Source organism: Lutjanus erythropterus, chromosome 13 (genome assembly GCF_056507025.1).
Source record: "Lutjanus erythropterus isolate fLutEry1 chromosome 13, fLutEry1.hap2, whole genome shotgun sequence".
NCBI classification, from domain to species: Eukaryota; Metazoa; Chordata; class Actinopteri; order Lutjaniformes; family Lutjanidae; genus Lutjanus; species Lutjanus erythropterus.
Window position 1 is genome coordinate 17606748 of NC_139329.1, and position 16448 is coordinate 17623195.

The window sequence follows — 16448 nt, forward strand, 5'->3', positions numbered from 1 at the left end:
CTGACCGTAAAAAATAGAAACTTCCAAGATGGCCGAGGCCGTGGACTCCATGCATTTCGCAGCAAACAGCAAAACAAATTCCCCTAAACCGTTGATAGCTAAACGGCCGCCGGAGAGCCGACCGCAGTCTTCCAGCGACATTTACCCTCCACCCCCGAAGAAGGTGCGGGTGGAGGAGAAGGGCCTGAAGCACAGGAAACTGAACGGAGAGGTGTGCGCAGGGGAAAAACACAACGGGAAGCAGAGTTGTGGGAGCCCAGCGAAATGGAGTTTCGGCCCGGCCAAGGCGAGCCACTCCACCGCCGCCGCGGGGCCAGCTACTCCCGCTCGGAAAATCTTCAAAATCAGCAACTTCCTCGCCTCGCCGCCCAAAGTGAAAAAGGCGAAAGAGAAGCGACACAAGGAGAAGGAGAAAAGCAGTGAAGCGCAGCGGAGCTCAGCGGCTGGTGTGGAGAGAGTGAGCCCTGCTAGCTGCCATACAAAGACCGAGAACGGCGACATGAAAATGCTACAGAGAGGTAGGACAACACACACAGCCTCCTCACCACCACACCACTCTGTTACACCACTTTATACTCAAATTAAACACTGCATCTGAAGCTATACTGCATTAAAATGATTTAATAAACTATTACATAATTTCCTCTACCATAGGCCCCAGTATTTATTAGGCCCAGATGGTGATATATATACACGTGGAAATGTTTGTTCGTCAGTTATGTTGCTCAGCATGGATGTAGCAGCGTTTCACCTCCCTGTGTCTCCTCCTCTGCTCCTCTCAGATCACCGTGTGAAGGAGAAAGACAGAGAGAAGAAGAAAGAGAAGAATAAAGAGTGGAAAAATCACAAATTGCCACCTGTACATGACATTGCAAGAGAAAACGGGGAGGTTATTTCTCCACAGAAAGGTAGGCATGAAATGTAACGTTGACCAGATGAAATGAAAAGTGTCTATTATTATTATTATTATTATTATTATTATTTGGGGAGAAATTTGAATTACATGAGTGTCTTAAAATTGTTTTTCTTGTGTACATTATTGGAGGTGCGACTGAGGCAACTTTGAAAAAAATCAAACCAGAATAGATTAGTCCAGCATGATTAAATATATGCTTTATAATATGTCAGAAATTTGAATTAAATATTATTTTTAAGAGGAAAAATGCCATTAATATAAAGTTTGTGCAAACTGCAAATACTAAAATGAAGAATGACTCAATACCACTTTTTCATGTCTGATGCTGATACTGCAGCCTTGAGTATCTGCTGATACCTATTCAATACTGTTTTTACCTCTCTTATACTGATTAGCTGTTAACAATACATTTTTTAATGAATGCACTTTGCTTAATCTAGCCATCTAAAAATATCAGGCTTAAACTGTGAAACAAATATTTTACTTCCATGAAGGAAGAAATACATAGCCCACAACATGACTCAGTTATGCAGTACAACTGCTTCTTCTTATTTAAACTCTTTCACACAGAACTGTAGCAGCATTTTTATTATCTCTCTTTACAGCATGTTGCTCAAAGTTAGTTTAAGCATTTACACGGTAGTTTAGGCTAACGGATTGAATCGGATTATACTTTTCCCCCCACCACTATCTGATTTTGTCCAGTATTGGTGCATTCTTAAATAATTGATATACATTATATATTATAATATATAAAAGTAAATTAAAACACAGTTTAGTTGAACAAATGTCCTTACATGTATGCAAAAGTTGTTAAAGTTCAAATGTAATTTCAAGCATATAAAATTGTTACTTGAAGTCCCCACCTAGGCTACATATTATAGACCTGATGTGCCAGATTGCACTTAATCTATAAAACTGTCTTCTCCTTCATCACAGAATCTGCAGAGAAGCCCAAAGCTGGTTCAGAGGAGGATCTTCTGCTGAAGAAACTCAAGAAGAAGAAGAAAAAGAAGCACAAAGATGGCGAGCGAGTGAAGGAGAGGCACAGCCGACCCAAAATGTACCATCGCTCATGCCAGACGGTGTGCTCAGGAGTGTCTCTGTGTCTGCCCGAGTTCCTCAGTCGAATTAATGGGAACAACAGCATTAACAGCAGCAGCCTACTCCACACCGCTGCAGCACCACAACACCAACAGGATCCTCCTGTCACTGCCACTACCTCCGCCTCCATCTCCACCATGGTCAGGGACAGGCTTGGCTACAGCTCCCCATTGCACTGCACCCCGGCCCCGGGCCTGCCCGGCCTGGAGTTTGGCCACCTGATCCACGTCGAGCAACAGGCCAACGGTGGGGCATCTGTGGTGCACGCCTACAGCGAGCAGCTCTCCTGTCTGTCTCCGGAGGAGATGCAGCGTTTTGCCCAGGAGTTTGTGACCCTGTCCTTCAGTGAGGACGAGGCCCAGGCTGCATGTTTTGTGATGGGAATCATCCACGGAGCAGCGTCCTACCTCCCAGACTTCCTGGACTACTTCTCCTACAAGTTCCCCAACGCGCCAGTGAAGATGGAGGTGCTTGGGAAGAAGGACATAGAGACGACTACCATGGTCAACTTCCACTCTCAGGTAAGATTATGTATTATTTTTCTTCTCTCTAGGGGCGCACACAATGAGAGTGTAAGAGGATGCCGAACTGTCCACTTTGATACTGTGATGTGTCAGTCTGTAGTCTGGAGGTGTGAGCAGCACAGACTCATCTGCTACAAGCTGAAACAACACATCAACAGATTTACATGTTTTGAAGTTGTCTGTATGTCACTTTTTGTCCAGACTGTTGATGGGTAGAGCTTTTCACGCTGCCTCAAGCCATCTTCACTCCTGTGTTCAAAGTGTTTCAGCATCCAGGTTGTCTTGAGGAGCAGTAACACTAATGGTGTGTGTCACTTGACAAACAGTCAGTTAACATAATGGTTTCTAGAAAAGCTTGTCTGTTGGAGTGTTTGATAGTCATTATGGCACCTTCAGCTGATGTTGTGCTTTGATCTCAGCCTTCGAAGAGACTTCTGAAGAAAGTTTAATTGTCTATGAGTTCAAAAAGTTATTGCATGCTCTGTAAAGGTAACAGCAACAATGTCTGCTATCAGATTGAGTGTTTCAGGGTTGCCTTAGTTTTGTGGTAATAACTGTGTTTGGCTTTTGTGAGTTCCTTTCATACTGAATAAGGTTTAAATATTTCTTTAATTTTCAAAGAACATAGTGTTCTTTCCTAATCTAAAATCCTGTGATATGAGTTAATTTGACATGATATAAATAGGATTTTGCCAGTCATAGATCAGAAAATAAATTGTGAACACCAGTGCAGACTGCTCACTTTGAGTGCTTTGTTTTCAAAAAGCATTTCTGTTTGATAGTTTGTAGAAAGCATCTTTCATGAAATGGCACAACATTAGCAATCAGAAGCCTCCAGTTTTGTTTTTGGTTCATAATGTTTTCTATGTGAGACTTGAAACAGTGTTTTCCTCTGGAAATATATTAACGTTATCTCTTATAATAAGGTACAAATGTCTGAGGAAGTATCAAGGACTTATTAATTAATAAAAAAAAATATACGACTGATTTAAAAAAGTTGTAATGTAATGCAAATAAAAACAGAATGTAATGATTTGCAAAAACTTTTCAACCTATATTCAACTGAATACAGCACAAAGACTAGATATTTTATGTAGACACTGATAAACTTTGTTGGGGTTTTCTTATGCAAATAAACACTCATTTTGAATTTGACAGACAGATCTGGACTGCGGGTAAGCCAGTCTAGTACCTGAACTCTTTTACTACAAACCTGCTGTTGTAACACGTGCAGAGTGTGTCTTGACCTTGCTGAAATAATCCTGCAAAAGACTTTGTCTGGTTGGCAGCATATGTTGCCCCAAAACCTGTATGTACCTTTCAGCATTAATGGGGCCTTTACAGATGTGACAGTTGTCCAAGATGCTATGTGCACTAACACACTTCCATACCATCACAGGTGGTGGCATTTGAACTTTGCGCTGGTAACAATGTGGCTTTTGCTCTTAAGCCCAGAGGACACAAAGTCTATGATTTCTGAAAACTATTTGAAATGTGCACTTTTCAGGCCACAGCACACTTTTCCACTTTGGGGCCAGAAAAGTTGGCGGCATTTTGTTTTTTATGGTTGAGTCTTAACTTGCATTTCTAGTTGCACAGATGAACTGTGTTTACTGACAACAGGTTTCTAAAGTGTTCCCAAATCCATGTAATAATATCTAGGGCTGAATAATCCAAAGTGTTATCAAAATCACTTTATGGCCAAGTGCAAAATCAAAAGGAGCTTCAGTGTTTTGAATACCACTATAAATTAAATATTGTGGTGCTACAAAAATGCTTTGGCCTACAAATCATATTCTTGAAACATAAGGGAACATGATTGTGGGGATTGGACCCCAGCAAAAATCCCGTAATCATTTTTATTTATTTATTTATTTTCAGTGAAAACAAAAAACATTCCCATTAAAACAGTTTTTCACAAAGTGGTGGTGACCCTCGTCCCATCATGCTTGTGAGCGACAGCCTGTTGAAGATGCCCTTTTCGTACCCAATAATGATACTGTGATGATACTGATATGATATGATACTACTACTGTATTACCAATTAACCTCTTTGCCTCTGAAATAACAAGTGTTTTATGATCATTTCATTTCATTTTCCAGTCTCTGCTTGCCCATGTTCCAACTATTTTGTAAAGTGTTGCTGGCATCAAATTCAGAATTTACATATATATGAATATACGTTTTTACAAGTCAGTTTGAACATTGCATATCTCATTTTGTGTATTCAGTTGAATACAAATTGAATAGGATTTGCAAATCATTGCATTCTGTTTTTATTTACATTTTACACATTATGTTTATGTAATTGGAATCTGAGCTGTATTTACGTCTTCCATAAACTAAGACATGATTACAAAATCTGGTCCACTGGAGACAGCTATTAGTTAAATGATATTTCTGAAATTAAAAAAAGTCAGAAATGATGTCCACCATACACCCTAATCACAGTTTGTATTTGAACATGTTTTTAAAAACACGGAGAATCAATTTAGGTCAGGAAAACCTAAAATTGTTCAAGCGAAGGGACCAGTCACTGGGAAGAAAATGTTTCCAGGGGGGTCTCTCTCTCTCTCTCTGTTGATCGTACTGATATTTTGTGTGCTTTGTAATCAGATATTGCTCCAGCTAGTCTGGCATCATGATTTCCTCCGCTATCAACATAGGGCAGATGGCATTTCATCCTGCTGCTGGTCTCAATAAAAGCAAACTCAATACAACTGTCAGCATGTTTTCTTAATTTAGCCAGTTTGGGCTTTTGACATCACTTGATTGTGTGGACTGTGTATCCCAGCCGTGTTCGGTGCCCTTCGAGTTGTAACTGACTGATTAATGACTAACATGACAGAGTTTCTGTTGGCACTAAGCTTACATGCCAGAGTCATGGGCACAGTATTACTCGTATTTCAGTGCATAGCATGGCTCAAGAGCCCGAAATCTGCACTTTTTAATAACACAGCACTGTTTTATCGCAGTGTTTTGTTCCTCTGGGCTGTGTGTCACAAACGTAGGGGGTCTTCAGTTCTCACTTTGAGAATCGCTGCTTTAGAGCTTTCCAGCATCTTGTGATGCTGCTGCATGTTTTGACTTTTTTGTTTTCTTTTAAAAACAATTTTCATTGAAGTGGTAAACAAAGCCAAGTACACTTTGAGAGAGGATATAGCCTAACAAAAATAAATATAAACAAAATTTTACAAGGGTAAATGACTCTCTGGACATTTCAACTGTACGTTCCATGTTAGAGATAGTTAAATAAACACTACAGGGCTATATCAATTTTGTAAGCATATAGTGTCAATATCTAGCTTTGTTAAAAAGCTAACATTTAACTCGTACTTACAGTGTGATGTATCTCTTAATTGGGCTGAATGATTTTGAAAAAAATCTAATAGCGATTATTTTGACTATTGCAATTGCTGTGTGATTTACAATATGAGAGGGAATTATCATTTTTACACCATTATTGTGTGTAGATAACATGTAGGCCATGACATCTCTGCAACGTTCTATAAGCATCATATGTTTGAACTTTCTAGAGTTGACGGCATGTTATTTTAGAGAAAATGTGTATATAGTGATATATATATATATAGTCTATGTATATATAGTCGTATATAGTTGTATATTGTGGCATAGCTTAAAAATATTGTTATTATGTTCAAGCCATATTGTTCAACCCTAGTAACTAAAACTAAAACTAAACTAAACTAAAACTTGGAAATGCTCAGGGTTTAATCACCCAGATTCTGGCACATAGGCTAATAAAGTTTTATGAGCTGTACTGATGCATCTTTTCTGCTTCATCAAATCCCACTCACATTGTTAAAGTGGAAACTTTAAACTTTACATTTGTTCAGTTGTGCCTTAATGTCTGACAAGGGACCCATGTGACCCTGAGGTCTGATTTTGTTGTCTTCATGTTTTCTACATTTGATATGATCTTAATTTATATTTGAATCCACGGTGAATTTCTCTGTAAGACCGCTAACAATAGCTCACCTTTAACTTGTCCTGTTTTGGCATTTGCTTCTCTTGGTGACTGTGAAGTGTGTTGGAGCTCAACCAAAGATGTCTTTGTATTTAAGGTCCTGTTAATTACCAAGCAGATGCTGATAGTGCTTTCAATGAGTGTCTTATTCAAGGCAGATGCACTGGAAATGTCACATGATTTATGTTAACACACCGGCAGGGCAACCTTTAATTGTAAGATGTGTAAAACGGATGTATGTGGTGTTTATAAAAAGGTCTCAATTGGCAGTAAAGCACATTTCAGGTTTAGTTTTAGATGCAAAAAATGAGGATGTTTTGGTTATGGTCTGATCTGCCTTCTCTGTGGTCTCTCCTGCAGGTGAAGCGGACATATTCCCAGGGAACTTACCGTGCCGGGGCCATGCGGCAGGTCAGTCTGGTCGGGGCTGTGGATGAAGAGGTTGGAGACTACTTCCCAGAGTTCATCAGCATGTTAGAGGAATCTCCCTTTCTGGAGGTTAGTGTGTTTATTATGTCTGCATATGTAAACAGCTCTACAGCCAGTGGACGTGTGAATGTCTGTCACACTGCTCTGTGTCATTATGTAAGTTTCTCACCCGGTGTTTGTGCAGCGAACTCTGCCCTGGGGAACATTCTCCAGTCTGCGGCTGCAGAGCCCCACTGAGAGCGACGACGGCCCCATCATGTGGGTCAGACCTGGAGAACAGATGATCCCTATGGCAGACATGCCAAAATCACCCTTCAAAAGGAAAAGGTGGGTTGACATGTTGAGTCTGTAAATGTTTGCCAGTGCACAGGTGCTATCGTCTCACTAGCACCATCATTTAAAAAAAAAAAGAAGAGTCTGAAGTAAAGCTGATGTAGCAGCCTATTTTTAACACCTTATGCCATGTACAGGTGCTTAACCATGCCTTAAACATATCCTGACTGTTGTCAATAAATTATTTTCAGGTCCACCAATGAGATAAAGAACCTGCAGTATCTGCCCAGAGCCAGTGAACCCAGGGAGATGCTATTTGAAGACCGGACAAGAGCCCACGCTGACCACATTGGTCAGGGGTTCGAGAGACAAACTACTGCTGCTGTAGGTGTGCTGAAGGCTGTGCGCTGCGGAGAGGAGTGAGTACACACGGATATCTTTTTACCTCATCACATACAGCACACACACGTTTGCATAGAATACAACCTGACAGCTCTGTCATCCAGATAACCTTTAGTCTGCCACTATAGACGTTTTAATAGCAACACAGTGTTAGATGATCAATGTGGAAAAACAAACATGACAACCACAGGTAACATACTTTAGAGACGGAAGCTTAAGACATAGCTGCAACCACGTTCGTGTGTTCATGCATTCACACACATACAACCTGGCAAACATGTGACCTACATGCCATATTTCAGCCTCGTAAATAGTAGGGTTGGCCGATTAAGCACATTTTATTTAATTTATGACTTTGGCTTCCAACGACTATGAAAACAAGATAATCGAGATTAAACAGTTGTGCCACATTTCATTTCACAATGCTCTGGTTTTTAGTTATAAATCCTGTGCACCTCTTTCATTTACAATGGTGCGTTTCTGTCCCCCCCTAAAAGCCCAAATTCAGCCAGGCTGTAGCATGCCTAGTTTGGCTTGAGGTATGCCACACCCCCTTTTGCCAGTTGACATTAACAGATATTCAGCTATCCTTTGGTTCATGACCAACATGTCCATGAAATCATTAAGTCTGTGAATCCATTTGGAAGGTCTGTGCCTTTTTGTGGTAGGCCACTCCCATTACCATGTCCGCTTTCAGTCAAGTGGCATGACCACAAACACACACCTTCAGACACACAAACACTTGACCCCCCATGCCAAATTTTAGCTGTCTAGGGCGAAAACTGTAGCTGCTATAGAGTGGGGAAATGTTTGTGGACCAACTGAGTGAGTGAGCTATAGAGCTGCTGGTCACAGCTAATAATAAATTACGGGGAGCATTTCAATCTCAGGGTGTCTTGTGTCTGTGCCTTTCACTGTACAGCTGTAGATTTTAACTCGGATCAGTAAACGGGACTTTGTCTATTGCCTTACAGCAGTTTTGCTCCTGCCCGGATCACCAAAGATGTCGTGTGTTTCCACGCTGGAGATTTCCCAGATGTGGTCATGAGGCTGCAGCTGGACCTCCACGAACCTCCGCTGTCTCAGGTGAGTCAGATTTATTAATCATGCCTTGTAGGTTTCAGCAGTATAAATATACCTCTTTTTTCCTGCTTCTGTAATTGAGTGTATCAAACCTCCTTTAAAGCTGCACTAATCAACATTTTTATATTAACATTAAATCAAATGATTGTGTAATGTTGGTGTAATGTCAGCCCTGCTTTCCAGCCGCAGGGCAGCAGGCTGATTGTTACCTACCCAGCACCAAACAGACTAGCTGGTGAACATGATGCAGCATGTAGCCACTAAAGAGAATTGGTGGCAAGCTTTGCCTTTAGGGAGTTCCTGGCACTTTTTTGCATGTGGTATGGGGATGTCCAGTAGTTTCTTCAAGTCCAACAGAGATTTTGGAATGCTGTGTACCATGCTGCCCATTGTTTTTATTGATGAAAGATAATTTCTTATTAAAATTTACACTCAAACAAGTGTGGCCAGTGGGCCTAACAGCAGCCAAAAAATGACTTCCCTACATTGGAAGGCCCTGCATTCTTTGCAGAGAAAGTGCTTACTTACTTTTATATTCTCTGTGGAACCATCTGTTGTAAGGTCACACAGTGCAAAGCAAACTAATGTAAATGTTTTTTCTTTTGTAATTCATACAAATTCGATCATAAAAATGTACTTAAAATTGTCTTAAATGATCAATTAGCTGAACAGAAACACAGCTAGAAATGAAAATGTTGTTCCATGTCTGCTGGATATGTAATTAGGAAACTGCATGTAACATTTTCACCATAACAACTGTATAGAGTCATAATATGTCAAAGTTGTGTTAACAGCTTGTTGTGCAAAAAAGTCAAGTAATCCTCTGACATGCCACATTGGTAATCAATTTAGAGTAGAGGAATTCTTCACTATAAAACTGATTTTCTAGTGATAACACAATCAGAATTAGTTATTTTCATTCTCCCATGTAGGAATTAAAATATTTGCACATTTGCTCATTATACTAAGGGACTACTGAATCTCTTGTGTTCCTGTCACTGCCTCCACAGTGTGTCCAGTGGATCGATGACGCCAAGCTGAACCAGCTGAGGAGGGAGGGGATCCGATATGCCCGAATCCAACTCTACCACGATGACATCTACTTCATTCCCAGAGGAGTTGTCCACCAGTTCAAGACTGTGTCTGCTGTCTGCAGTCTGGCCTGGCATATCCGACTCAAACAGTATCACCAACATGAAGAGGAGAAGCAGGAGGAGGAGGAGGAGGAAGAGGTGAAGGAGGAGGAGGAGGAGAAGTGTGTGCCTCAAGAAGTAACACTTCATGTCAAAGAAGAGGAGGAAGATGATGGGGAGGTTGAGGGGAAGGAGTGCGACCCTGCTGTACAGACAGTGATGAAGCTGGAGGATGAGGAGCCTGAGGGAAGGGAGGGGCCGCCCTCACAAACTCCAACACAGATTTTCAAGGAGGAAGAGCAGGAGAGCAGAGCAGAGATGAAGGAGTTGTCAACAACACTGTCTCCACCTTTTGTCAAGAAGGAGAGAGATGAAGGTGTGCTCACTCACACACTACCAGAGACTAAAGCTGAGGCAGATGAGAAAGAGGAAGGCAAGGAAGGGGAAGATGAAGCTGCAGATGTGTGCCGGACACTGCAGAGGGGCCACGAGGAGGGTGGAGTGGACAGTGAATCCTTAAAGTCACTACAGCATATTAGGAAGGAGAACGATGTGGAGGAGGAGAGGCAGCAAAAGACGACTGTCGCAGGTCAGGGTCTGAAAGAGAAAACTAAAGATAGCATAACGAGCACTTACAACACACAACAAATCAAAAAGGAAAAAGATAAAGGAAAAAGAGAGAAAGATGATAAGGAGAGGGTTAAAGAGAAGGAGAAGAAGGACAAAGATAGGAGTAAAGAGAAGGAGAAGGATAAAAAGGACAGGGGTAAAGACAGGGACAGGGAGAAGGACAGGGTGAGAGAGCAGGAAAAGGTTAAGGCCGAGGGTGGTACATCGACGCAGCCATTGCCACAGATGAGGAAAAAAGAGGACGAGGAGCGGACAAGAGAGGGCAGCAAAGCCTCTCAAACATCCCTGCAGCAGCCCGCACAGAGAGATGAGAAGTGGGCCAAGGAGTGGGACTCAAAGACACAAGCTCACGTCAAGAGGGAGAAGGAGCACGACAAAGAAAGGGGAGGGAGTGCACAGGGAGCGTCTCACTTACGGCCAGACAGAGATGGAGACGTCTGCTCGCATAAACACAAGTCTTCACATGGGAAGAAGGAGAAAAGTGGGCACAGGGAGGGCAAAGAGGCGAGTATGCAGGCAAAGTCTGGGAGAGAAGACGGGAAGACGGGTGCTTCAAAACCTGCAAACATTCAGGTAAAGAAAGAAGGAAAGAAGGATAAAGACAGTAAAGAGGAGAGGAAGAAGTCTGCCTCTGGTCCTCCTGCACCACCTGAACACAAACCACCACGGACGCTCATCACCTTTGACCTCTTTAAGCCAATGGAGGCTCACCAGACTCTGGCCCTTTCTTTCACAGAGAGTCGACCTAAGACCCACCACCATCACAGTGACTCTCGAGGCTCTTCTTCTAAGCCTGGATCTGACAGTCGGACAGTTGTGCCCTCTAAAGGACCAAAAGTAAAGGACTCAGCGCAGGGCAAACCTGCCACACCCCTACAGGACACTAGGCCACAGCAGCACTCATTAAAACAGCCCCTCAAAACACACACACCCCAAACACAGAAAGACTTCTTAATATGAATGTCCAGATGTCTAGTCTTCTTTTTTTACTGTACAACTTACGCCGAGGCTTTGTTAAAGTATTTGAAAATGCGTCCTTCCTTCAAACATTAACTGGGCTTTCTAATTTGTAATAAACAAGTGGGTGTGTTCCATTCATTATATTCACAGAGTGGCCAATTTCCCCTAACGTCACACTCAGGGTGGGAAGCTCAAATGTTGTACTGTTGGTTACTAGTTGTATAAACAGAGAGAATCTAACAAATAACATTTATGGCTTCCTCTTTGAGATCAGCTGAAAAGACAAAGTAAAGTGAAAATCTGGCAGGGACACAGCAAGTAACATTAGCATTCAGTCACTTCCTAGCTAGAAGTACTGTTTGTTAGTGTTAGACAATATGATAGGAAAGGCCTTAACTAACTATGAAATATCAGTGCACATCTTTGACACATTTATTTAACACCCAGCCTGGAAGTAAAACACATCGGAAGTAATCAGGCTTGTGTTGCAAGCTAACGTTAGCTGCCTTGTTGTATCTTCTGACCTCAGAAATGTTCTGAAGTCAGTTATGTGACATTTTGCTCACTGGAGCACATTTCTCTGTAATGTTCGTACAGACTACATCAAACATACAACCGTACTAAATTAACATACAAGTAAGTACAGCTATACACACTTGGACAAGAGTCACCAAGATAACATTAACATTAAAGCTTAATTGCATTCAATGTGTTTTACTTCCAAACTTGTGACCAAGATGAGTTGATATTTCAAAATGAATTTTAACTTCTCCTATCGTATTATGTAACAATATCAAAAAGTAATGTCAGCTAGGAAGTGCTTGAATGCCAACTCAAATGTTGTTTTAGCTTGAAATATGGCCTTGTTTCCCTCCAAATCTTCACTATCCATGTCTTTTCAGTTGCTGATTACGCTGGAATTGGTAAAGTGATAACCATTTGATAGATTCTCTGACATGCAACCTGGAACACAACAGTACGACATTTGAGTTTCCCTCCCTGAGTGTGGCATCAGAGGGGAAATGGCCACCATGTGAATTGCATTGCAGACACAGCCACATGACTCCAGTGATGTAATGAAATGAGGATGCACTCGCCAAGTATTTTATCAGTGCCTAAGAATGTAAGCTAAGTAGCTCACTTCACGTTTGGTAGCGAATGTATGTAGGCTCTATATAAAATGTTATGTGACCCATGTGTCAGTGCCTGTGCACTACTTAGCTTCGCTCTTAAAGCACCTATTTTAGGTACTGGACTACCCAATCTGAAAACAACCATCCTTTCTCCCTGCTATAGGAAATAATCTATGTTCACTGTTTGGGACGTTTTGGCGAGTCACAGAGCTCCCGCTGAAATCCTCTTTGCCATGTTGCTTTAGACGATGGGGTTTGTTGTTTATAACACTCCAATATTGGAGCAAGTAGTTGTTTTCAGACTGGATGTTGTTTTGACTCACACAGGGCTGTAAATGATACTGTATGTACCAAAACTGTACAGTATAGATGTTATTAGCACCAATGTGAGAAAATGTATACAGAAATTGCATATATTTTTTGTAAGACAAGTTTTATTTTCCATAGAACTTATTTATATCATTTACTGTCTGTTTTTATTTGAAACCAATGTATGTGAAAATTTTGTTGTAAATACATTTTATTTCCTAAGATAAGACTTGGTAGTGTGATTTATACTCTGATCAGAACCTCTAAATAAATGGTTCAAAAATATTGACTTATTCTTATTGTCTCTCCTGCATCTCATATCATGAATGATTATCTCTTCAGCGACATACGGGGCCTCGGTCTAAAGATAAAGATGCTAGTCCAACATTGAAAACTACTGGATTGATTGCCACAAAATTTGGAGCCACAATAGTTCAATATGTCCACTTCTCCATCACTTCCAATTCATGTCAGGATATCTCTAAATCGTCCTGTCAGCCTAAGATGTACTTTTAGTTTGTCCATACATCGCATGCTAAATGTAATTTCCACAAGTAAAGAAAATATCTCCATGATAAGTCATAATTATGAGGTAAAAAGTTGAAATTATGATTAAAACCTGACATTCTCTCATAATTATAACTTACTTAAAAATAATCCCAACGACAAACTGCAAATTCTACAGTAAAATATATTTTTGCATACATCTTAAATCCATAGAGGAAGTTGAGGATCTACATTCAGATTGTGTCAGTGGCAGAGGGACATCCTGGGATCAGTTGTAACGTGTATCATATATGGAAGCTATAAGCTCTCTAACTGATTTGCAATAGGGAGGCACGACAATATTGGCACATCATCTGTATCAGCAGATTAAGACTTAAAATTAAAAAAGCATATTGGCCTGAAAATAACCTTGCTATTGATATGACAGGCCGATAAGAGGATGCATTAATTATGCACACACAACACAAGTATTTCTTCCACATGGAGGTTTTTTAAAGTGTCCGAGATGGGCAGCAAAGTTGCTATTTGCAGTGTATATTTTGAAAAACATTGTTTTTTATGTCTGCATCTGCCAGTGGGCAATCACAATAAGAGAAGCCATAATGATATGTTAATTACACAACGGGATAGACTTGATGTTGTCTGCAGTTAGGTAGCAAAAAATATTTGCAAATATCTGCAAACAGCCAAAATGAGCTGTGAAACATCAACATGTCAAATATCAGCAAAAATCAGATATTGTGAATCCCTACTTTGCAGGAATGCTCAAATAGTGATATATATTTAAACAGTGATTCAACAAATAGGTATAATATGGCTCAGGGGCACACAGCAGCAGTGCAGGCTGGATAATTTCTTACAGTCAATATACAGCTAGCTTTAGTGTCACAAAGACCCTGCATTAGTACTTTACCGTATTTGTGTGTCCATGGGTGCTCTCTCCCTAAAAGGTGACAAGACGAATTGTAGACCAACATTTAGTGTAGCAAGTAACTGACTTCTAGCTTATATAGAATACAAACTGTATTCCCTGCCATCCAAGAAAAGCATTTCATTCATCCCTGCAGCCTAAAGGCAGTCATGTGAATGCCAAACAATGTGACATATGGATCTGTACTAAATATACCAAACTGAGTGAACTTGTCCATGTATAATCTTCCTTTTGAATGAAAATCCAAGAGTATAACAGAATGACACACAATTAGGTCTTTCTGTGGTGCAAGAAATCAATGCATGGAACCAACTTTTCCTTTCCAGATAATGTTACCGTTCCCTGATCTGATACTAGTGCTCCTTTGTCCCGTGTTTAAAACCTGTAAAACACAATGTGTTAAACTCTGAGTCTGCAACATGCTGTGACTTATCTTGTAACTTGTAGCAGAAACAGTGAATTTCATAACGACTTTAACAAGGAAACTGTATGTCTGACTGATACCTGATCCACTTATTAACGTCAGTATCAGTCCTGATACTAATCCAGTGGATCTGATTGGTGCATTTCAAACAGGAGATGCTTTTTGTCTCCTATTTTACAGTTCAAAACCATGAAGTCCTCTGGTTTAGTCCCTCCTGTAGTGGAAAACACTGTGTCCCAACTCCACCAGTGCCCCACCCAGCAGCACCCACAGAGGGACACACACCACACTGACCCACATGTCGATGAGCTTCTCCAGGCGGGAGCACAGTGTCAGACAAAAGGCCAGCTTCAGCAGCAGGGCTGTCAGGTACCACAGCCTCCTCTTCAAGCTCTGCTCACCATCCCTGGGGTCAAAGTCCGGCTTGCAGCGCCCTGCCATCTTCACTATCAGCATGAGGATGAGGATGGTGTCAAAGGTCCAGACAGGGAGGAAGATGAGAAACCAGTTCCAGTGGATCTTGGAGTCCAGCTTGAGGACGAGCATAATGAGGAAAATCAGGGCAAAGATCCAGGAGAGGAGCACTCGCTGGGCCAGGGACATCTTCATCTACAGTGGACTGGCTCAGAGCCAGTATCGCCCACACCCACAGAGACTGCAGAGGACCACAGCCAAGGTGACACACACTCAGAGTGATCTGGTAATAAACCAAAACACAATACAGCAGGCTCATTCTCATTTTCAAATTCATGTACTGACTGAAAATAAGAGTTAATTTTTGTTCATTAACTTCCACTACCACCAGCGTTCAGACTTTATAAATGTATTATCTCGTAGAGGAATCATTTTGCTGTTACTTCCACTTAGTGCAAACCTGAGGCCAGGTCGAGTCCAGAAGGGAACCCCAGACCCACGACAAGATCTCGTGAGTGATCACTTTGACCCAACCTATGATCTTTCTCTAACTAAGTGTTTTCCGTCTCTAAAACGTACCACGATTTTAAGCAGGGCGTTTACATATTATAAAACATAATATATTTGTGCAAAGTGCACAATAAATAAAACAACGCGCACAAATCTCGCGAGAATTTAACAAATATTGGGTTCCCTTCTAGACGTGACGCCGAGGCTACTGTATGTTGTTGGCTAGCTGTAGCTAACTTGTGAAACCCAAACAAAAACATTGTTCAAAGAAAGATGTCTTACCAAGCTGACAAGGAGAGTCACCCTGTTTGAATCACCAACTCTTCACGAACAAGACAAATGTCGGCACTTTTAAACAAACGTTGTAGTTTTAACAAAGGAGCAGCTCGATCACAGCGAGGACTATAGTGTAGTTAGCTTTTAGCTTGCTCAGCCTTCTGTTCCGCCTGCAGCTGCCAGCAGTGACTGCGAAGCTTCCGGTCAATCTTTTAAAAAATAAAAGCATAACTTTATCAGCGGGTGTATTTTATTTTGATAAGCAACAGCAGGGCACTGAGTTCATGTCCCCTGCACTTTTGGGGGATTTAGCAACGTGGTGGGGATTTGACAAAAGAAAAATCTTAACTCAAGGTCGATTTAGAGAAAACGCTGTTCAAGAACATGTAAATCAGTGTTCTCTCTCTCTCTCTCTCTCTCTTTCTCTCTCTCTCTCTCTCTCTCTCTCTCTCTCTCTCTCTCTCTCTCTCTCTCTCTCCTTCCTCTTTACACCATTGTGCAA

General features: G+C 41.2%; 2 protein-coding genes across 3 annotated transcripts; one reads left to right on the forward strand and one right to left on the reverse strand.

Annotated features, from left to right (window-relative positions):
• Positions 1-11619, forward strand: LOC146316400 (lysine-specific demethylase RSBN1L-like). 2 transcript variants are annotated; one of them, XM_084734308.1, is made up of 8 exons: positions 1-518; positions 783-908; positions 1856-2541; positions 6893-7030; positions 7146-7288; positions 7486-7653; positions 8611-8722; positions 9730-11619. In XM_084734308.1, exons 1-8 carry the CDS (start codon positions 29-31, stop codon positions 11440-11442), a joined length of 3576 nt encoding a protein of 1191 aa, XP_084590434.1. In that variant the 5' UTR covers positions 1-28; the 3' UTR covers positions 11443-11619. The 2 variants fall into 2 exon arrangements, with proteins under 2 accessions (XP_084590434.1, XP_084590435.1); XM_084734309.1 differs by having other exon boundaries at positions 8614-8722.
• A 2126-nt stretch (positions 11620-13745) lies between these two features.
• Positions 13746-16155, reverse strand: tmem60 (transmembrane protein 60). Its single transcript, XM_084734318.1, has one exon. The coding sequence runs from the start codon at positions 15353-15355 to the stop codon at positions 14951-14953; it is 405 nt and encodes a 134-aa protein (XP_084590444.1). The 5' UTR covers positions 15356-16155; the 3' UTR covers positions 13746-14950.
• Between the last annotated feature and the right edge of the window lie 293 nt (positions 16156-16448).